The 22,489-nt window shown below is 34.6% G+C and overlaps 4 protein-coding genes across 8 annotated transcripts in view; 3 read left to right on the top strand and 1 right to left on the bottom strand.

Moving 5' to 3' along the window:
* On the top strand, positions 3,233–7,308 carry LOC105159163 (bZIP transcription factor 23). Of its 2 annotated transcripts, XM_011076125.2 has the most exons (5): positions 3,233–3,335; positions 3,930–5,182; positions 6,272–6,343; positions 6,439–6,468; positions 6,835–7,308. In XM_011076125.2, exons 2-5 carry the CDS (start codon positions 4,058–4,060, stop codon positions 6,907–6,909), a joined length of 1,302 nt encoding a protein of 433 aa, XP_011074427.1. In that variant the 5' UTR covers positions 3,233–3,335; positions 3,930–4,057; the 3' UTR covers positions 6,910–7,308. The 2 variants fall into 2 exon arrangements, with proteins under 2 accessions (XP_011074427.1, XP_011074426.1); XM_011076124.2 differs by lacking the exon at positions 3,233–3,335 and having other exon boundaries at positions 3,466–5,182.
* On the top strand, positions 9,172–13,371 carry LOC105159162. 2 transcript variants are annotated; one of them, XM_011076122.2, is made up of 6 exons: positions 9,172–9,324; positions 9,822–9,920; positions 10,195–10,351; positions 11,379–11,730; positions 11,943–12,127; positions 12,649–13,371. In XM_011076122.2, exons 2-6 carry the CDS (start codon positions 9,827–9,829, stop codon positions 12,758–12,760), a joined length of 900 nt encoding a protein of 299 aa, XP_011074424.1. In that variant the 5' UTR covers positions 9,172–9,324; positions 9,822–9,826; the 3' UTR covers positions 12,761–13,371. The 2 variants fall into 2 exon arrangements, with proteins under 2 accessions (XP_011074424.1, XP_011074425.1); XM_011076123.2 differs by having other exon boundaries at positions 9,182–9,324; positions 11,399–11,730.
* LOC105159161 (THO complex subunit 5B) lies at positions 13,981–17,584 on the bottom strand. 3 transcript variants are annotated; one of them, XM_020692836.1, is made up of 6 exons: positions 17,258–17,583; positions 16,535–16,825; positions 15,766–16,138; positions 14,784–15,121; positions 14,439–14,698; positions 13,981–14,296 (listed from the first exon to the last, which is right to left on the bottom strand). In XM_020692836.1, exons 1-6 carry the CDS (start codon positions 17,462–17,464, stop codon positions 14,293–14,295), a joined length of 1,473 nt encoding a protein of 490 aa, XP_020548495.1. In that variant the 5' UTR covers positions 17,465–17,583; the 3' UTR covers positions 13,981–14,292. The 3 variants fall into 3 exon arrangements, with proteins under 3 accessions (XP_020548495.1, XP_011074423.1, XP_020548497.1); XM_011076121.2 differs by having other exon boundaries at positions 13,981–14,698; positions 15,802–16,138; positions 17,258–17,581; XM_020692838.1 differs by lacking the exon at positions 16,535–16,825 and having other exon boundaries at positions 13,981–14,698; positions 17,258–17,584.
* Positions 21,513–22,489, top strand: part of LOC105159160 — a gene marked incomplete in the record, with an annotated part of 4,662 nt that continues 3,685 nt past the window's right edge. The window contains 2 exon segments of the mRNA XM_011076118.2: positions 21,513–21,919; positions 22,403–22,489. Of these exon segments, the coding sequence (XP_011074420.1) occupies positions 21,734–21,919; positions 22,403–22,489 (273 nt within the window).

The raw sequence follows: 22,489 nt of genomic DNA, 5'->3' as shown, positions 1-22,489 counted from the left end.
ATTTGCAGCTCTGCTACGTTATGATGCTTGTAGTGACAGTCTATGTTGAATGAATGCATCGGCTAGGACTGTCGTCTTAACTATCTGATTGGTATTAGGAGAAGTCAAATCATTTACAAATCAAAAACCCGTCCAGATAACACAGGGGAACTGTCTAGTTTTATGCGTAAAATCGATTGGGTTTTGTTTTTGACTTTTTGGACTTAAACTCGTAATATTACTAAATAGCCCCAGCACTTTCAATTTATTCGTTACACGCTGGGAAAGGATCGCTACTGCACCACCCTCACAAACAGGGTAGTGAATAGTGATGATTAGGTATAATGGTGCTCATAAATTGACCCACAACTCCAAAACAGTGGCTAACTTACAACATACCCACTCCCGTTATTCTCAGGATGGTGCTTTCATTGCTGTATACTAGAGAGTATAAGGCTTGTCTTTTGCAGCGCTGTCAACTAGCCAGAGGCCGGACTCAGATTTCGAATCTTCAACTCGGATTTTGATGTTAAACTACCTATTTTTAGCCCATTATTCTTTGGTAGTAGACACAATATTTTAACTAGGAATTTGGACATTTCTTGACATTGATTTGATGAATTCAAACCGTTTCTTTAGCTGATTAAACTTATCATCTATCAATGATGCCTAATTAATTTGATAAAATCGGAGCTACATAAACATCCATATGTCTATTTATTTTAACAGTAGTTGTGATCTCAATTATTATTTTATATTAATAATTGATTATTGAAATTTTATATATAACTATACTCATATTATTTTTAAAAAAGGATAAAAGAAAAAGAACAACATCATCTTCCGGATCATGATTGTTGACGAGGAACCCAAACACCAGTGTGAGTCCAAGTGTCTTGTTTTCTTTTGTCACTGAAGTATGCCAAATGGAGGCTTCTCACTCCACTTATTACAATCAACCTTAAAGTTTCTCGTTATAGGTAAAAGACAATCATTCCTCTATTTTGGTGAAACTTAAGTACCATAGTTTCTATGCCCTTTTTGGTAGCATGATTTTTTTCCCTTTATGTATCCACTTCTTTATAAACTTCTATTTATGCTGATCCATCAAATTAGCAGTCGACAATAAGACCTAATTTAATTATTGAATTGAGTTCGTATAATCATAATGTGGTAAATTCAAATTCACATCTCTTTATTTTGATAATAATAATTTATCTATTTTAAAAAAAAATATTTTTTAAATCTTTTTAATTGATATATTGATAGTTATACTTGCTAATGATTAAAACTTACAGCTAACTGTAATCAACTTGTTCAAAAAAAACGATCTACAAAATTCTTAATGATCACAGGCACGTATACAAATGTTAATATGAGAAACATAAAAATTATTATTTTTTGAACTTTTGACGAGCCAGTATAATTAGAAAAAAATATTGGTTTTGCATCATGGTTATGTTGTTATTTCTATACTTTCCAATATAAACGTAACCAAAGTAGTATTTATCCATCCTCAGCCAACATCAACGTTGAGACATAATTTTAACTAGAAATTTCAATGAAAATCAAATATGATTTCTAGTTATTTTATTTTCATATTTTTTTGGAAAAAAAATCCTATTTGTATTTGGGCAGTGAGCAGCTTCTAGGGATTTTAAAAAAAAAAGAACTCTTATCTTATCCCGGGCAGAATTATTGTTGAGTGTTGACAAAGAAACAAATGGTCACACTTGAACCAAGTGTGTTCTTTTGTTTGTCACCCCCAACCATGCCAAATGTTGCGCATTTAATAGCACAATTATGACCAATCTCAATACTACTATAATATATTTTAGCCAACCATGATACCAATGGTCCTTTGTGGCCAACATGATTGTGTATCTCCTAATTTAGTGTAACTAAAAGAGCTACAATTTTTAAAATTTTGGAATATATATTTTTTTCAATACATTTTAATTTAAAAGTTGATTCAATTTTATCAATAATTTGAGTTAATAAACGTATTTAAATAAAATAAATAAATAATAAATTATTATAGAAGTAGATACATTTAAAATTTTAAATAATTCAATACTAGCATTTTTATACACGTGATGCATGTACGAAATTTTAAAAAAATAAATATGTTTTAATGAGGTTTAAATTGGGTTAACAATTTTGCACTTAAAAGTCAAATATTTACCAAACAGGACGAGGATCTCCGCATGTTTTTTATTAATTCGGGACCAACTCCGTCCAAAGGCTCTCAAAGTGACACGTGGCTCAATACATATCCTCACAATTTGACCTTTATAAATACCGATCAAATCAAATCACAAAAGTATGCTTGAATTACGTTATGATCTAACTTTTTGTAGTCTCATGATATCCTAAGTAAATTCTAATTTAGGCATAAAATATTTTAATTGAAGACCACTTCAACAAGTCGATTGATTTGTATTGCAGGTAAACACATCACCCAACTCGAGAACCTCAAGTGGACCTTATTTGAGTCAACTCATTATGTCATCACTAACCTCAATTCAGATTATGTTTGATTGTATGAATGTATTTATGAATAAAAAAAGTATTAATTAAAAAAAAATATTTCTATTGTAATTGTAGCGTGAAGTAAAATTATTATAAACGTCTAAAGAATAAAGATGGGAAGTAAAAGGTAATTAGATAGTTTATATTTTGAATGTTGGTAGTTATATATATCGATTAAATAGAAATAAATTTATATGCTGCTTATAAAAAGAATCTCTATATTTCGCATAATTACATATTAAATTAATTTCACAAAATCTCTTCTAATTAAGTTAAATAGTATAGAACTATAGATACTTAAGTAATAGTATAGATTATAGAATACAAATAAGATCACAAAAATATATAATAATTTATAAGATCAATCTCAATAAAAAGAACTAAGTGCTTACCAACATCGACAAAAAGACCAAATCCCCACCACCCGCACCCACCCACTACCATGGGGGTGTCGTACTCAATCCGCGCCGCACGTCATTACCCCATTCCTGGGCATAAACGACAAGAAGCAACTCTTGACCCTCATCTCACCGTTGCTTTCACTATACGTGGGCGGTGCAGATAAACCCACTTATCTTCTGGGCATTGGCCCGATGTCACACCAACCCCTCCTACTTCATAATTATTGGTCCAAGCTTCATCCAGATGGACCCCACCTCCATTATTTTACTGCAATATACATATTCATATATGTTTTATATATATAACCTGTGATCCCAGTTCCGCTTGAAAGTCCACAGCAAGACACATGGCGAGATCCCAATAAACATTTGTAGCAGCAGGCCAAAGAGAAAAAGGGGCCCAAAGAAAAAAAAAGGGAAAAAGTAAAGTATTTCTCCACATTTTCTTTATTATTTTTGAATAATAGAAAGTTTACTTTGTGTTTATTTGTCCTTTTATTTTATTTTTTCAGTTTGTACTTATCTCTTAATTAAGACTTCTTTGCCGGTATCTAATTTTCGGACAATTGAGTCAATGATGAGAGCTTGTGCTTAGTTTCTTGATATTTATTTATATATAATATATAAATATATATATATTTTCTTGTAAGAAGTTTGTTGTTTTCACTTTGTGAAGAATCATGCTTTTGCTTTGATCACTTTTAAAGATATTTCATGTGGGCTCGCTTGCATTTGCTTTCCAATTCTGGTTCTGTTCTTCTTTTACCCCCCTTGGGTTGAAGTTTTGGTGGGCTTATTGGAGAATCAGTCGTTTATGTTCGTTGGTTTTGCATATGTATATGTGGGAGTCTGTGAAAATCTGGGTAGATGCTTCTGGAGCTTGTTCTTGAAACTTTATGCTGCGAAAGGGAATGTGCTCAAAATTTGAGATTCTTGATAGTGAATTTAGTGGGAGCTTAGAATTGTGATTTTCTGTTGCCTGAGTTTTCTTATTATATTTGTGTGTCTAATCTGCAGATATATAAATTCTTATACTGCATTTTGAGGTGTATATTTAGAGATAGTATTGCTGAAGAAGGTTTGGTTATTTTTTATTCATCTTATGGTGGTGATTCTATAGTAAAAGGACGGAGAGTTTGATTGAAATGGGGAGTAATATAAACTTCAAGAATTTTGGGAGTGAGCCGCCAGCAGAGGCGGGTGGTGGTGGACGGCTGCCGGGAAATTTTCCTTTGACGCGGCAGCCCTCGATCTATTCATTGACTTTTGAGGAGTTTCAGAGTACGGTTGGAGGAAGTGGGAAGGATTTTGGGTCTATGAACATGGATGAGTTGCTAAAAAGCATATGGAGTGCAGAGGAAAATCAGAACGTTGGATCTACTAGTGGTGGTGGTTGCCAAGAGGGGAGTGGCTATTTGCAGAAACAGGGATCATTGACCCTTCCTCGAACGCTGAGCCAGAAGACGGTTGATGAGGTTTGGCGGGATATATCGAAGGAATATGGTGGGGGAAAAGATGCAACTGGGAGCATCAGCGGATTTGGTGTGCCACAGAGGCAACAGACTTTAGGAGAGATTACTCTTGAGGAGTTCTTGGTGAGAGCTGGGGTTGTGAAGGAAGAGACTCAATTGGCTGCCAAGGCTAAAAATGTTGGTTTTTTTGGCGATCTATCTCGTCCTGTGAATGGTTCAATGTTGGAGTTTGGATATCAGCAGCAGCAGCCGGCTAGAGGGACTGCAGGGTTAATGGGTGGTAGAATTACTGAAAGTAGTAATCAGATTGCTTTGCAATCTGCTACTTTACCGTTGAATGTAAATGGGGCTAGATCTGCTACACAGCAGCTGGGGAGTCAGCAGCAGCTGTCGCAGCCACAACAGCAACCACTCCTTCCCAAACAGCCTACCTTGGCGTATGGAATTCCAAGGAGTAGTCAGTTGGGTAGTCCAGGGATCAGGAGTGGGATTATTGGGATCTCTGATCCAGCAATCAACGATTCCATGGTCCAAAATGTAACGCTACAGGGTGGAGGAGTTGGGATGGTTGGTTTAGGAGCTAATGGTGTTACAGTTACGACAGGATCTCCTGCAGCTTCATCAGACGGGCTTACAAAAAGTAATGGAGATACATCCTCGGTCTCACCTGTCCCGTATGTGTTTAATGGCTGCTTACGGGGTAGAAAAAGTGCTGCTTTGGAGAAAGTTGTTGAGAGAAGGCAAAGGAGGATGATTAAGAATAGAGAATCAGCTGCAAGATCGCGGGCTCGTAAGCAGGTAAAATTGTTAACACGTATGGCTGGTCTATTAGCTTGAGACTTTCAAACGATTACATATGATTTCATGGATTCTATATATTTACTAGTTTAAGACTTCTGGACTACCAGGCTTTATTTTGAGATTGGATATCTCGTTGATGAATAGATTAAAAGAGTCTGTTCTTGGTAACGTTTCTTGCTAATAAGTTTTGTTCAATATTTCTATTTGGATTGCAGAGAGTAGTTGTTTCCATTCGAATGGCTTAATCTTCTTCTGCCACTTCGATGCTACTTAAGTAGTTTTGGGAAACCCATCCCTTAAGCTTTCTACCATCCTTCGAACTTCTGCAGTCCTTTTCTGTCCACTATAGTGTCTTTTGGGATCTACATATGTTTACCCTGCCGATTTTCTAGGTTTTCATTTTTAGTTTTATGCCCCTTGCAAATTGACTGAAATTGGTTTAGTAACTGCTTCCTGGAGCTGTCAAGAGCAGGTAATATCGGATCAATAATCTGTTCAAATTGTTGGCTCCTGATTTGTCATTCCTTGGGACTTCACAAGAAGCTTGAGAATGATTCATATAGTAAATGTTTAGACCAAGCTTTTGGGTTTTGTCTGTCCATATATGGATGTAACCAGCAACCTATTTTATGTTCGGTTTGTGCCAATACTTACTCTCCAAGATCTTAGAAAACAACAAAATGGCCCCTTAATTGACAAAGACATGGATAAAGAAAATAACGATCTTCCATCTTTCTATCGGTCTGCATGTTATCTTTAGCGTTCTGCTTTTATCATCCTTGGATGTGTTGGATTCCATGAACATATAATAAGACAATTGGATATCTCATGCAGCCGAATGGTAATATGATAACGGTCTAGTGTGACAAGAGATGAAAGATTATGACCAGTTACACTTCATGAGATGCTTAATAAGGTCTCATCTGTGGCAAGGTAATGTAGTGTGTGCTCTAAGAAACAATAGTATAAGCTGTAATATGCTTGCAATTACTAAACTAACAGAATTATAGCTCCACCTGAAGTTCCAATTTGGGCTTTCTAAGATGTCTATCTTGCGAATGGTATATGAACTCACTTATTTTCCAGGCATACACTATGGAGTTGGAAGCAGAAGTTGCCAAGCTGAAGGAGGAAAATGAGGAATTGCGGAAGAAGCAGGTATCTCAATTCATATTCCTTATCTCCTTATCTCATGTACATTTTCTCGTTTTCTCCTTTAGTTGACACTTTCCTACTTTTCTTCTACTCTGTAGGCTGAAATAATGGAAATGCAGAAGAATCAGGTAGCACTTTTCTTCTCCTTTAGGGTCCTTGAAAATAATTGTAATGCTATCAGTTTCAAGCATCCTTCGTATTCTCCATTAGTGAAAATCTGATGCAATGGACTCGATCCTTGGAGTTCTTATGTGGCTGCTAGATTCTATTCTACATTCTATTCTATGCAATGCCGTTTTGATAAATGCACCACTCCCCTCCACCCAAGCACGAGTTCCCTCAACAGCATCGGCAGGAAGGCATTTACACTCTATTCAATATATAGACGTTTCTGATAACTTTGCACATTGATTGCAATCTTTATCATGCTAGAGTACCATTTACAAGAAAAATCAAAGAGTACTATTCTCATAGTCTACTTTGGATGCGGGCAGGTTCAGGAGATGATGAACCAGCAAAATGGGAACAAGAGACGGTGTTTGAGAAGGACACAGACGGGTCCATGGTGAACCTCGTTGCTGCAGCATTTGACGCTGAAATATACTTCTAAGAGTGTAAATATTTTATAGGGACATGCTTCTCTTGTAGATCGGTAGAAGTTAGATAAGTAGTGTTTCCCTGTAGAATGTTCTTTACCATCAATCTTCTTTTTGACAGTTAATGTATGCGTCTTTTGTAGTCATCTTGAATTACCATCGTCTGAGCAAAATAGGTAGACTACATCATCTCAAGTATAAAATACAGTCAATTAGGTATCAGTTTATTACAAATACTTGTAGAAGATGTATTTGTTCAGTACAAAACATCCTACTTTTGATAAATATCTTTGTTTGTTGTGTGTATGTACTACTGCCAAACAGCTTCTTTGTATGTACCATAATGTTATATGAAGTTGCTTGCTCTGCTCTCTTTCCTGTCTTCTTTATTACCGTAGTTTTAACATTCTTGAATATACTTCTTGTTGGTGAAAACTTAAACAAAAATGTAAATTACCTTCATAGGTTATGTAGTTTGTATTAGAAACTGAAAAAGTAAAAGATGAAATAATAGTAAGTACAAAATGTGAAATAAAATAGTGTCCTTATCAAATTATATAAACACACCTTTTTATTATAAATAGAGTTAATTATACTTAACACCCCCTTGCTCCAAAAAAATATGAAATACTTTCAGTAATTTCACTCCACATACATGTATTACATTTACCTTTTATATATACATAAGTATACAGGCGAATGTTAGATGATAGGCAAAATTTAATATTTTAATTGCGAACATCAGTATTTTCAGTCTAAAACTTAACAAAAAAAAAGTCAAGATTTAAATAGAGAGTTTCGGGAGGGGGTATAAATGCAATTTTATTTTTTATTTTTAAAAAATACAGTTTCATAATTCTAAAGTAGATTTGAGTGTAATTAACCCTAACAAATATTACAAATAGAAGATCCGACTTGGACAACAGAGCATTAAAAATCTAAAACTATATATATGGGTCGGGTCTTCATAAGGTTCGGTTTAGGGTAACCCTATCTAAACTCATTGAATAACTCTAATATTGAAACACAAATTCAAATTCAATGAATATTATTAAATCAAAATCCAGACCCATTAAAAAAATATAGATTGAGTTTAGATTGGGTCTCTACGCATCAATACCCATGTGTGACTGTGTCTATGTACCCAATTTAAATCATTTTTTTTTTCTATTCAATTTGTTTATTATTTATCAATCGATCTAACTTCAAGTGAACAAATATAAAAAGTTTAAGACATCATACCATTATTCATCAAGCAATATTTTTATAAGATTATTTGTACACGGTATAATAAATGATATATTATTTAAAAAATTCTATTAAAAAAGAGTTATTTTTAAATCGATCTTAATAATTTTGAATTTATTGATAAATTATTAGGAGTGTTAAAAATTCGATTAACTGGTGAAAAACTGGCTGAATCGAATTTCGATTCATACCGAAAACCAAACAAAAAATTCAGTTCAGTTTTCAATTATTTTTTTAAAAAGAATTGGTAAAATTGATCGGTACGATTTGGTTAATTCAGTTAACCATACCGACTGAATAACCAAAATTTAAAAAATTATTTATACAATATATTATAGTTTTATAAAGTATATTAATATATATAAATTGTATTTATAATTTATAAATATATATTATATTATAATAATAAAATTTGATTTCTACTTATGTTACATTTTAAATACAAAAATAAAAAATAATTAAATTAATTATCTGCATATATTTTTCCTTATAAATTCAATATTTTGATTATTAATCGAGTCGAACCAAAAAACTATTTGGTTATAGTTGAACTGAACGGACTAATCAGTACGACTTTGAGTACTCCAAAATTTTTGGTTAACCAAAAAACTAATTTGGTTCGGTTCGATTAATCGAATTGAATACCCCTATAAATTATGGGTAAAAATAAAAAAAAATAATTTAATTAATATGATATGAAGAAAAATGGATTGAAAAAAACAAAGAAAAAGAATTAGGTTTGGATCACACCAGACCCAAACACCGGATCTGATTGGGTCTAGAGATCTTTTGAATAGTGTAAAATGAATTGGGTAGGGTATGAATTTAAATTAATTTCTTTGGGTTCTTTCTGGGTCTGGGGTCTAACTGGGTTCCTATATAATCGGGTTGGGCCAAGATCCGACCTGCGACTGCGCGCTACACTAATGATCCGGGTTGGTCCCACATGGTTAAATGGTTTTCTTGTAAGTTTCGAAATTGAAAGTAGAATCCGCAGTGTATATCTAAAAGACTAAAACCCGCCTATTTTCGTCCTTTGTTGCTCTGCAACCAACCTTCAAAAGCAATCCCTAATTAAACCCTAAAATCCGTCGGCCATTGGAGTAGGGGGAAGGAGACGGCCAGAGTAATCTTTGATTGGTAACTAGTTCCATTCCCTTCAGGATAATTGCTTTGCCTCTTGGTTTAGTTTTCATATGTATTCGTGGAACATAGGTAAAAGAAGTATTAGCTCTGCCCTACTTAAGTAAGAATTTGTGGTTCCGATACTCATGCTGTGATTTTGCTTGGACGGACCTTGTGGAAATTGGTCTACTTCTGTGTTAATGTTTGTTACTCTCTTTCATTTTTCTTTTATTTCGTTCTTTGTTTAGAAATGATTCAGCGTATACATTTTGCTCATGATAAGCAAGCCTCCTTACATTTTGAATTTCGGGAATCTATGGTTTAAAAATTCATGAAGTTGCATTCCTCAAAATCAATTACAATTCCTTACTTTCGAGTTGTAGTGTAAAATTTAATTTTCTGCTAATATTGCAGGCGAACTTGAACTAAATTAATTCCTTGCTTCCAAGTATTAAATATACTGTTCTATGTCTCTTTAAGTCATAATATTAATTATTTATGTACCATTTAAGGCAAGATGCGACTCATTCGGAGTGTTCTTCGACCTGCTAATATTGGCTTGTCTCGTCAGTGTCAAGTAACCAAGACATCAAGTGCTCGCCTATGTCCAGGTAAAATTACATTTCCTATATGGTCCTTTTTCCAAGCGGCATTGCAGATATGGTATCCCAAGGTGTCCGAGTTCTCTATTTCATTGTCATACTTCCTCGGTCCGATTTGGGATTAATAAGTGATTGGCAGTTTTTTTATATTACATGCAGTCATGTTTGTTTGATTTTTATCTATTTAATTTGATAAGAGTTGTTAATCCTAATAATATCGTTTCAGGAAGTTTTTGGCTTCCATTATTCAGATTAAATGATATTTGATGTGGGTTCATTGCAGTGATTGAGAGATCCAGTATAGTGCATGGATCAAATGCACAGTGGTGTGGCAGGTCATATGCTGCCTCTGCTTCATCTGATACTGTGGAATGCAAGAAGGCACGGAGAAGGGTCTCAAAGGATGAACGCAAAACCATGGTGGAAAACTATGTTAACAAGTATGTCTGATTTATATTTTTCCTTGTTTGTCAGTTCATATACGCATTTCACGTTATTTTTCATAGTCACATATCAACTAAAATCTGTCTTATAATAATTATGAAAAGTTTCCTTTCTTGACTTGATATCATTATAGTTTGGTATGATCTGTCATCTGACTGGAAGCTGAAAAGCTGATGCTGGCTGCCTGTCAATTATGTGCTTTGTTCTCACTAGTATCGGTACCTGCAGCCTGTAGGTACTGAAGAATATTGAGGTCATTCTTGTTCATGTAGTCTGTAAGGTTTGCCTCTTTTATGTGTCGATGCAATGGCTTCATTGCTGGTAAAAGTAGTTCCAACCAGAAAGATAAGCTTGTTTCAAAAGTCTAGTCATTCATTCTTAAATGCCATTGAAACTTGTTTCAGTTAATTGTTAATTGTTGGATGATGCTTCAATTTGTATGAAATTTTCATGAAAAGATTGATTTTGAATTTCTTCCTTAGTCCATAGAAGGATAATTGTTTTGAGGTATAAAATACAATTTTTTATATTTTAACTATCAAAATATCCATTTTTTTGGGCATTGCAACTTTACTGTTGAAGGTCCGAGAAATTTGCACTTTATGCCTTTTGAAAGGGTATGAACAAATTGTGCATTGAGTTATTCATTCGTCTCTATAGTTTTGTGTTTGTGCTGCTTTGGAAGTCATGGACTTCGCCTTCATCTAAATTGTTGTTCAGGGATAAGAATGCCACCATGTGAAGAGAGTCTTTAGCAGACTCCTGAAACCCTTTAAGTAGCTCTATCAAGAGAGTGAAGGAGAACAAGATAGCATATAAGACTGAACCAGAATCTACCAACTAGTAAAAACCGAGGATATGATGCTCATTATGGGCGAACTTTTTCTAATATGGTATTGCATATTAGGAATAAATAATTTAAGGTTATAACAAAACATTGTTGAGTAAATGGTAAGTCTAAAATGCGTTATTATGATAAGTTATGTGTAAAATTTGAGAAAATTATGTGGGACTGGTTAACAGGTACAGGGAAATGAATGCAGGGAAGTTCCCAACTGCTTCTGATGCCGTGAAAGATGTGGGTGGCTCTTACTATGTTGTTAGACAGATCCTACAGGAGCTGCAATACAATTCCAAAGTGTCGCCTGTGGATACTAAGGATGCTTCAATGGAGAAAAGTTTCATGAGTAAGGATGAGACACCCACCAAATCTGTAGAAGCCTCTCAAACCAGGGGGCTAGGAGAAGTCAGCCCTATCTCGAAAATGGCCACTGCAAAGTCCAGTTCCAAGAGCCTTAAATCAAAGAAAAGCTCACAATCTTCAATTTCAGTTGAGGAGAGCATAAATGATGAAACCCAACTATCTTCGGCAGTGGTAAGTCTTGTAGTGACTGCCATTTTTATGAATGAGAATCTGGTTCTTTTTTAATAGCATGTGATGATCCAGATTCTAAAACTGATTCTACTGCAATTTTCTGCTTAGAATTTACCAAGTAGTTATCTCGTGGACTGGTTTTTGTGCCCTATGCATATAATATTAGCTTCATTTGATATTGGACCATTTAAATCTCTCTGTTTTTATGTAAGATTGACAGATCAAAAGATGCTGAAACTCAATCTCACCGCCCGATTGATGAACCTAAAAGCAGTCGGCACCCTGATCCTGAACATAAAACAAAACAGGAGATAATACGTGAAGATAAGTTGAAATTTGATGGGTTGCAAACCAAGGCTGAGCCACAAGAGTCAACTGAGTCAGAAATATCGAGAAGGTAATTTTCTCTTTTTCTTAGATTTACCTTGTGCGGGCATCCAAGATCTGAGGTGGTTTTGGATTAAAAGATCTGGACTTGCAGGAAGTATTTGAATTTAAGTATTCAAATGCTTCATAACTCAAAATGGTTACTAAGATTCTTGAAATCAGTAGTTGAAAATTATCCAACCAAAGTGCAAGGGATTTCATACTTTTACTGTCTGGTAAACTGGGTGCCCAACTTGAACCTCCTGAACTCGAGAAAGCCAACCTGTATCTACCCTTCTACTGCTCCTAGAATTGCAGATAAGTTTACCATATTTTCTAAAAGATTTTGCAATGACGGAAATCCAACACATCTGGCTTAAGACTGTCTGATCTCTCTCTCTCTCTCTCTGGTACATTTGAATATGAACATGTGTGTGTGTGAACTAGTACAACTGATTAGCTTGCCTAGGTTGTGCAGTTCTATGCTGGGAATCTCCCATCAATATACTTTGCTCTTTTCTTGCTGAAAAATCAATTATTCTCAATTTACAGGGAGTTGCACAAGGTGCCTACTGAAGTTGCAGAACCTCGAAGCAAAACCTCGGTGTGGCAAAATCTGAAGTCTTTCGCAAATGGAATTTTCAGTATATGGAAGAGATCTTAATTTTGCTTGGGGGATATCAGAAATATGAAATTTTATGTCTCAGCACAACAGAGATATTTTCTGTTCAGGTCATTATCAGAAGTTGAAGTTTATTGTTTCTCCATCAAACAAGGAACTCTAAGGAAACTCCGTTGATCGTGCTGCCATTTGTGGGCTTAAAGGATTGAGATGCACAAGTGTTAGTAAATACATAGTCGAGCTCGCCTCAACTGGATGAATACTATTTCTTAAAGCAGTAAGGTTGTTAAGAGGCATTAGAAGAGGTAATGGTGAATTTACTCGGTACTGGACACTGTTCAGAAAATGAGCTGCCTGCTGTTTGCCGGAAATTTATGAAGATAAAATCAGCACTGCAACAATAATAGAGATAAATTGCGGATCAGCAGGCCAGCTTTCCATAGAGCTTTATGAAGTCCCGCTTTTGTATATTTTAGTAGAATCCCTTTGCCCTTAGTTTGTCCACTCCATTCCTCGTTGCTGCACTAACATTTTTGGGGTATGTGCTTCGGCTATTCATGAACAGAAGTTGGTTTAATGTTTCTTCGTGAACTGATGATTCCCATGAATCTTCTTGATGGTTTCTAACAAGTGGTTATAGTTAATACTTTGCATGTCTTAATCTCTGATCACATTGACTAGGGCTCATGAGCATGTTAATATATTTTAGGCCTCTGTTCATGCTCGACATCCGTGCTTACTATTTGATCTGTGCCCAACCTTGTGCTGTATATATTATTTATCCATATCGTGGTGTAACAGGAAAACAGTTAGTTAATTTGTTTAGACTTTGGATTTCTGCTCCCTGCTTTTGTTTGGAAAGTAATTTTTCTTTTCATACACCCTACCCCATTGGCAAAGAGGCGCAGGCATAATGTGGCGGGAGCCCTGTAAAGATTTATACTCGCTTTGCCGTTTGCTTTTTTACGATTTCATTTTCTGTCTTGTCAGTATGTTATGTGAAAAACAAAATAGATATTTGTTTTACTTTTCTCTACAAGGAATAAAAACTTTTCTTGTTTCCAGACTATTAATTATCGTAAGGCATAATGCATTTTAGTCTGTCAAAATATGTTCTCTAATGTAATATTTGATATGGCATTTTCTAATATATTAAGGTGTATCGACTAAATGATATTCTCCTTCGATTGGTAACAAAATAAATCATCACTTCCAGATTAGCTGCTCGTTTCTGCATTGAAAGAGTGGATATAGCATACATATGAGAGATTAGTATCAGATGTCATTAATATCATGTATAAGCCTGAGCTACTGCAGGAGATTGGAAACGGGATCTCTCAGTTAACTTTCAATACCATTCTAAGGTAGTATACATAGAATATTGAGTTTATATATATTGAATTTGAAATACACTTTGCAGAGTGATGACGTACTTAAGCTTTCTCCAGTAATCTAGTACCACAATATTGCTGTTACCAAAACCGATACTCACCTAGGACTAAAATCAATTGTGGCTCCAGTTCTGACTGAAGTACGCCTCCTCTCAGAAGAAAGGTCCCCGTCATCCAAGAAGATTAGCTGTATGTTGTAAAATTTCAAATCACTCAACGAGGAGCAGAAGAGAAGGGTTGGTCTACTTCATCTAAATCTTTAATACATCCGCAACATCAATTTATTCCCAAGACCACATGACCAGAATAATTTCAGGGCAGTGACTCACACAGATGCCAGCTGAGCCTTTTTCCGTGTACGAATCCTTTGCACAACTGTCTGAACCCTGTTTTGCTGACGATACAATGACAGACTCGATAATGCAGAAGCATGCTTTGTAGTTTCACCACTTGATTCTTCAGAGACTGAAACCAGTGGCGACACCTCTGGCAAACAATCAATACCTGCCAAATGCTGTACCCACTTGTATGGCCGTGAAGTTCTGCTTTCATCAAATGAGAGAGAACTTCCAATGAGGAGCTTCGCTGACTGCAAAATGTTGCAAAACCTTATTATTATAATTGGAACAGAACATGATTCAAGTTTATCATGGCACACAATACAACAATGTAACCTGCTGAGGGAGCTCTAGGCCAGTGTCATCAGGAAATAAGTTGCATAAGATATCATTTTCAGGAACTTCTTCAGAATCCTCAACACCCACGCACACAATGTTTAAATTTATTAAGAACTCAAACTTCAAGGTGATGAGTTTTGCTGGATTCATGTCTGAAGCTTCATCGTTGTTTATGTGGAGGATAACTTTAAGCGGATGACTTTGATATATTCCAGAATGGTCAAGATTTTCCTTGCTTGGCACCTTCTTCGGCCGCTTGCTCCTCCTTTGACCATCACCGTTGTCATCTGGCACATCATCCTCTAACTTGGAGTTCACCAAGTTTGTTGACATAGCTGAAAATTAATAGGTCACATAAAAGTAAGATAGCAGGATCATCTGACATGCAGCAATATGTATACGTATACAATTCTCTATAGAGAGAAAGAGAGGAGAGATAGAGGCAAAACAAACAAGTAAAAACCTAATGAAGACAACTCCTCCCATTTCACCGTGACTTAGAATCTGAACTCTACAGGAGGAAATTATATGATCTTTTGCAGGTAAACAAGCCAATATACTAATCTATTCACACTAAGATTCCAGTTTTGATGTCAACAACAGAGATTTCCAGGAAAGAAAGACAAACACAGAAAGAGTAAGTTTCCAGTTCAACTCCCATATAAAGGAAAAAGGTGCTTCCATAGGTGATCTTTTCACCTTCGGACAAAAGCAATCTCGCATTCCTGTTGTTTCAAATTTCTTTCTAATTTAAAAAGGAGAATAGCTTTTGATATCTGTGGATACATAAAATTAAATGCGGTCACTAGTCGCTCATGAAACCATGTCCCAGGACAGGGGTTCATTGAATTGGCAATGTGCTCTGCTGCATAAAAGCCACATCTTTCCAACAATATATCGCGTGACAAATAGCAAGCGAGACCATAATCTAGGATGTCTTATTGGAGTAAGCTTATTAAATAAAAACATCAAATCTGACCCGTTAACTTAGTAATTATTAGGTACGCTTGGTTACCAGCATCCTTGTTAGCTAGCTGACGGGCGAAAGCCTGTGCATCCTTTACATTTCCTGTGATATCCAGCTCAATATTCTCTCCAAAAGCTTCCTTTTGAGCAAATAACTGGGAGTAAATGACATAGAGAGGAGGTGGAAGCAACTCTGCTAATTGGTGCTGCATTAGTTTCTTGGTCTGCGGAACCCCCAACTGATGTTGAACAGGCAAGGATGCTTTTTTGAGAGCTTTAAGCTGTGAAGGGAGACTTGACAAAAACTTTTTCCTGTTAGCAATTGTCTCTTGGAGAGCTTTCTTTTGTTGTTCCAATTTTTCACGAAGCTTGCATAGTTCTTTGCGCTGAAAGAGATGAGCGTATAAGTATTTACGTGGTGCTTCCACATCTATTAAAACACATACTCGGGAGAACAGATGGAATCACAGGAAAGCGATGGAGGGAGGAGGGTTCGATGGAAAGTAAACAAAAAAGGGAGTTCCGATGAAGTATGGCGTTTCAAAACAGTGTCATGATAGAACTTTGTACAAAAGCTATAAATCCTTATTTCTTTGCTGTGCCTCCCTTAGAAATTTAACTAACAAAGTTACAGTTCCTGTATAAAGTACTGATGCCTGAAACTAAAATCTGCAATATCAGTCATAGCATTTATAACCACCATCCACATTATAAGATGGACTTGGAGAAGATCAGGCTGACAAAGAAAATAAACATTGTTATTAAAAACTCAATAAACATGCCTGGAAGAGCTCATAGTTGAGCCTTTTAAGCATCAAATCATGTGTTCTATCAGTTGACAATATGGAGCGTTTAATATCTTCTGGTGCCTCTCTGATGAATTCTTCCTCAGGTATAAGTTCAATGCCAGGATATTTAGTTGTGAATTCTTTGCAAGCTTTTAATGCTTTGACATAGTGATGTTTCTCATACATCAAGTTGTGGAGCTGCAACGTTGTCAATTCTACAGGTGCTTTAGCAAGTTCTGTTTCAGCTTTAACCCGGTCTTCCTCAAGCAGAATAGACCTATTTACCTGCTTCAAGAGCATTCAGAACCTAATAAGCTTATCTAACAAGCAAAGCTGTTCACCACATAATTGCAACATGAATTATCCAGAAGCAGCCATCTCGAACATTGAGATTAGTTATAATATCACTTGAAGCTTTTAACAATTTGTTAAAACTGGAGAAAACATATTCCTGTCCATTTCTCAGTTTCAACTTGTAACCGTTAAAATGAAAATCTTTAATCGAAATGTCATGTCAGTCCCATCCTTCACAATAACAGCCTTCGACCAGCAATTATTTTCAGTAATTGACACATACGAATCACTAGAATCCCTCAATCACAATAAACCCTAAACCCAACAAATCCGAGACTCCAACAGCAAAAGAAAAATAATACAGCACAGTGAACGCGCATCGAAAATGCTACAAGAGATATAGCTCCACATAATCAACCAGACCTGACGCAGCGTGACAAAATTGAGGAGAATTTGAGTGACGACTTCTCGGAGCTCAGATTTGGGCTCAGCTTCTTTCTTGATAGCCAGCATTTTTGCGACGATTTCCTCCGCGGAAGCTTTGCACCGTCGCAACATATCATAGAGCGCCGCCACGTCAACATTGCGCTCCGTCAGTACCCCGTCGGGCTCCGCCATCGTCACCTCCATCTTTCACTCAATTCGCAAAATTACGCGCAGAACTCCTAATACTTATGTTGAACCGTATCACCTCATAGAGACTACGGTATCTTTTCTATGTTTGAAATTATAATGCATCGCATATTTTGATTTTGTTTTAAAGTTAATCCTTAAATCTTATGCCTGATTTATTAATGTGGCTGTAATTGAATTTTCTATTTTAAATGCTATTATGTTTTATATTTTATTTAATACACATGAGTGCTATTAATAATAAATAAATAATATAATTTTTATACTGAAGCGTGTCTTTGTGTATTAAAGGAAATAACAAAATATGAGTAAGTAGCAATTTATCCTCTTACTATAATATTGAAAATGAATAAATTACCACCCTATAAAAAATAAATAGTAATTTAACCCTCTATATTTTAAAAAATAAAGTAATTTATTACCTTAAAATATGATCAAAATCTAATCAGAGTTCTCTTTTATTTAAAAAAAGAAAAGAAAAGAAAAAAGAAACTGAAATAATGTTTGGTTTTATTTTTAATTTATTTTGGGGTGTTTTGTGGAGATAGAGAGAAAAAAAAATAAATAAAAATAAGTTAGAGATAACGTGTATGTTTGGATTTATTTTTGAAGATAATATAAAATAAGTATGGTATGTTTGATATTGGGTAGTGGAGAAACAAAAAGTATTGTTCATTGTCAAATCATGTCTCTTATATATATATTTATTATATATATAAATATATATACAATTTATTAGTTGTGAGTGGATTAAAATAAATATTATTTTTTAATTAATTGTATTTTTTGTACAAAAAATAATTAAAATTATTTTAAAATAATAAAAAATATATCTAAAATTTACAAAACCAAACAAGTCAAACAACTCTATATTTTGGGCCATCTTCAAAATAAAAACCAAACATAGTGTGAAGTTTGAGTAGAAAGAAAAATATTGGAAAAATTAAAACATGGTAACCCATATAAAGAAATTTATGCTACTCTTGTATTTTTAATTTCGAGACAAACAAACATTCATGTTACAGAAATCCTAGTGGAGGTACAACTAACACTTGACACTACTGATGATGAAAAGGTAAATGCCTATGCCTATGCCTATGCCTATTCCTCTGAGGAGGTTGTCTGTGAAGCAGACAAACATTTTGGTCTTATCAAAAAGAGGTAGACATTGATTGCCTTGCATGGAGTTCCCATTTCAAACTCTTGTAACAACACAACTTGTGACTACACTGCAACATCTCAATTCCAGACAACAACCCAAATTTGTAATGACAGAGTAAAGACATTTTGACATGAGTTGCAGTGGCATGTGCTTACTCACGACTAATAATAACATGTATCTCGCAAAACATACTATAACCATATGATTCTAGTATTTCAGACCAAATAAATAGAAAAAAAAAAAAAGTATATGCAGAGAATAATTAATAAATAATGGATTGGAGGAGGATGAGATGAGTAGTTGTAATGTTATTGGGATGTGGATTGAGCGGAATGAGAGTGGAGCCTGTCCCTCTCCTGCTTCTTCTACATAAATAAAAGCGGTGAGGCCCAGGAGGCAGCCCCTCACGAGTGGGAAGGGGACGCCTCCTTTTCATTTACTTTTCCCCTCACTGACAAGTCAATTGCTATTAAATGCTCAACTCTACCTACACAACATCTTCATTATTCCCTGTTGAATCAAAACCAAATTTTCGGTAATTAAATTACATTGGTATTTTTCTGTGATTAGGACAAACTGCCTAAAATATTCACTATTTTTGTGAAATTATAGCTACATTTTTTAACGGGACTGTTAGTGAAATGTTTTTTCTTTTTAAAGTTATGTTTGCGTAAATGAGAAAGTAGTGGCGAATAATGAGATAAGGGGAAGGAAGTGGAGGAAATAGGAAGTCATAATTGATTTAAATTATTTAGAGGGGAGCGGGAAACATTGCATGCAGATGGTAATGATATTGGTGGGCAGTTTGTGTAGAGAGCAAAAATGTGACAAATCATGGACACGTGATGAGAGCATTTGGGTTAGGACATCATTGCTTCAACATATATTTTTCAGATTAAGGCCATTTTTTTTTTCTGTATAATAATAATACAACTATATAAATTATATATATTTGGTTTTTAGGGGAAAATTAAAAAAAAAAAAATCATATTTGTACTCTTCCTTGTTTCATACCATTTGGAAGGAAGGTAGTTGGTAGTAGTTATGGTGTTAGCTTTCACCAAATAAAGTCAACTCCCCATAGATAATTCCCTACAAGATTCATTAATTAATTTTGGGAAAAAAATTATTATTATTATTTTTACAAATATATTGTTGAACTTGTGGTAGTCGCCATTTCAAATAACAGGTTTTCAATTTCTCGTTTCATATTGAATTTCATATATAATTCATTCACCGCAAGATATGACGTGTTTAAGTCGATAAAATATCAATGAACTTCTCTTTTCAACTCATAAAATATCCTCAAATAAGTAAATATAATTACAAACAGGAAAGTCGAAACACAAAACTTAAATAGCTTTTAAGAGTTTAGGAGTTTGCAGGATGTTTTTACTCGATCAATTGAAATTAACATTATCGTTTGATTATTTATGCATTTTGTGGACTTTTAGTAAGTCCATTATTTTTTTAAAAAAACTCAGTAGCTATCAGAAGACATATGCTTATAATTTTCAAATTATTTAAACTAACCCTTGAAATTGAAGTGAATGTTACTTGGAAATTGAGATATCAATGGACTTAATTTTTCATGTACTCCTTTAACAAACAAATAGACCTACACCTTTTTTGATTAATAGATTAAGATCCATAACGCTCTTACTTCATATACGCAATCTAAATTTTTGGAAATATTTGGTCAGGTGTCAATTTAGTTGTTCTAGTGACTTTACATATAAATATCATGTTTATATTTAAGGAAAGTAGTCATTTGTAATATATGGACGCAACTACTAAGACATAAATATATAGGGTATATCCTAGCTTTTATATTATTTTTGATATACCATATTTTTATATGATTGGGCTATATATATAAACATATATTCTTTTTACATTCATGTGAATTATATTTATGCATTTCTATTGTAATTCCGAATAGATATATGGATTAAAATGAAATAATTTCGTATTAACAATTCCAGGCAAAAAAAAAAAAAAAAAAAACAGTAAGAATAACATAAAGGAGACAAAAAGTTAAAAAAGGCTCATTATTTTGGAGACATGTCGAAATTAGGTTTGTTGACTTTGTTGAATTCTTTATTTTAATTAATTAACACATCAAATGTCGTGTTGATATTGAATCAAGCATGCAGTTGTGGTTATTTCAAGAATAGTCTGATTTAGAGGTGCTTGCAATTTTAGAAAATAAATAAATTATTGGGCTTGTTGAAAGATTCTCAATTAAATTTTTTTTATGCTTAAATTAATCGGGAGAAAAAAAATTGAATAATATCTCAAAAAATGATAAATTTTGTGCCCAAAATGGTTCTACAATATTTATAGGACCAAATGTATACGGGTTCATATATCGTGATCCCAACTTCAAAGTATTGAGTGATTGACGATTGTAATTTCAGATCATCGAATTCGATCTAATCCGAATCGATTGAAGAGTGCAGAAATCATTGTGATGTTTGGATATTTTGACATTCTATAAAAAATATTTTTTTGTTAGATATATATAAAAGACGTATCTGAATAGGCGTATTTGGTAAGTCACAAATTTATTTTTATAACAATAATCAATAGAGAACGTTGGTACAACATACTTACTCATAGGATTAATTAAATTCAGCTAATTAAATGTCAACTAAAATATTCCCAAGTCCACAAACCCCATTCCCGAATTTCACTTTTACTTCACCTTTTATTTTATATTTTTCACAGTGAATGATTTTACTTTTTACTTGTTCATGTGTTACCGCAATCAAAGCCAAATTACCCTCAAGAATCCAGTCAAAATTTTCAGTCAAGACAAGAAAGCGAGAACCCCATTTTCCCCCAACATAGAAAGTAGAGAATCCCACTTAAAAACTTATGTTAACAGAACATCATGATTAAGACACCATCCCTTGATCCCCTCAAAGTCCAAAAAGCACCGTTTTTTACGTAAATCCATAGGCTAAAAATTTCAACACACACCCACCATTTTTATAGTACTACGAAGTAATGCCAACAGAGGTTGTATTCAGATTTTTCATGTAGCCAGTAGTAGCCTACCCCCCCTTCTCTCTCTCTCTCTCTCTCTTTCCCATCCAAGAATGCCAGAGCCGGGTTTTCAAGATTTGAGATCGGGCTTCCGGGCCAGAGATATAAGCCCGGATTCTGTCATTTTCACTGCTGAATCCAACTTCAGTCTCTTCTCTTCCGCTTCTGCTAGTGTGGAACGCTGCTCTTTCGCCTCTGATGTACCTGATCAAGACTCTGTTGCCTCTGTTGTTTCTCAAGTAATGCTAGATTTCCTCCCATTTTCACCGCATTTTTCTTTTTTAATTTCCGTTTCACTTTGTCTTGACATGCATTTTGAGAAATTATTCGTATACATGGATTAATATACATGTTGTACTTGTGAAATCTGCCTCAAGTTGGTACCTTTCTTGTGTCTTCAGATCTTCCGTCTGTTCTTTTCATTTAACAAGTTAAATGCATGTCAATCTGCTTTTGCTTGCTGGAAAACATAAGATGAATGAATTTGGTGTCGACCCTGAAAGGGAAATCTTTCTGGCAATTTGCAGTCATTGTCCTTTTTATTTGGGCTCTTTCAGGTGGGGAAATGCGGGAAAAATCTACGAACTAGATTTCACAGATGGGTTTTGATTATTAACATTTGATGGATTCTGCTACTGTAGTAAAACGTAGTTCTTTTCAATTCGCAATAACTATGTCTAGTTCGAAGGGAGGTTGAAAGTTGAAATTTTGATTTGAAACAGCATTTGGCTGGGCATGAATTGTCTGAGGTAATGAGTGGTCCAGATCCAGATCCAAACAAAACCACTCTAGTACAAAAGAATAGCATT

The sequence above is a fragment of the Sesamum indicum genome, linkage group LG3, assembly GCF_000512975.1.
Source record: "Sesamum indicum cultivar Zhongzhi No. 13 linkage group LG3, S_indicum_v1.0, whole genome shotgun sequence".
NCBI lineage: Eukaryota > Viridiplantae > Streptophyta > Magnoliopsida > Lamiales > Pedaliaceae > Sesamum > Sesamum indicum.
Note: the sequence above shows the minus strand (reverse complement) of the source record. Positions and strands in the feature narration are given on the sequence as shown.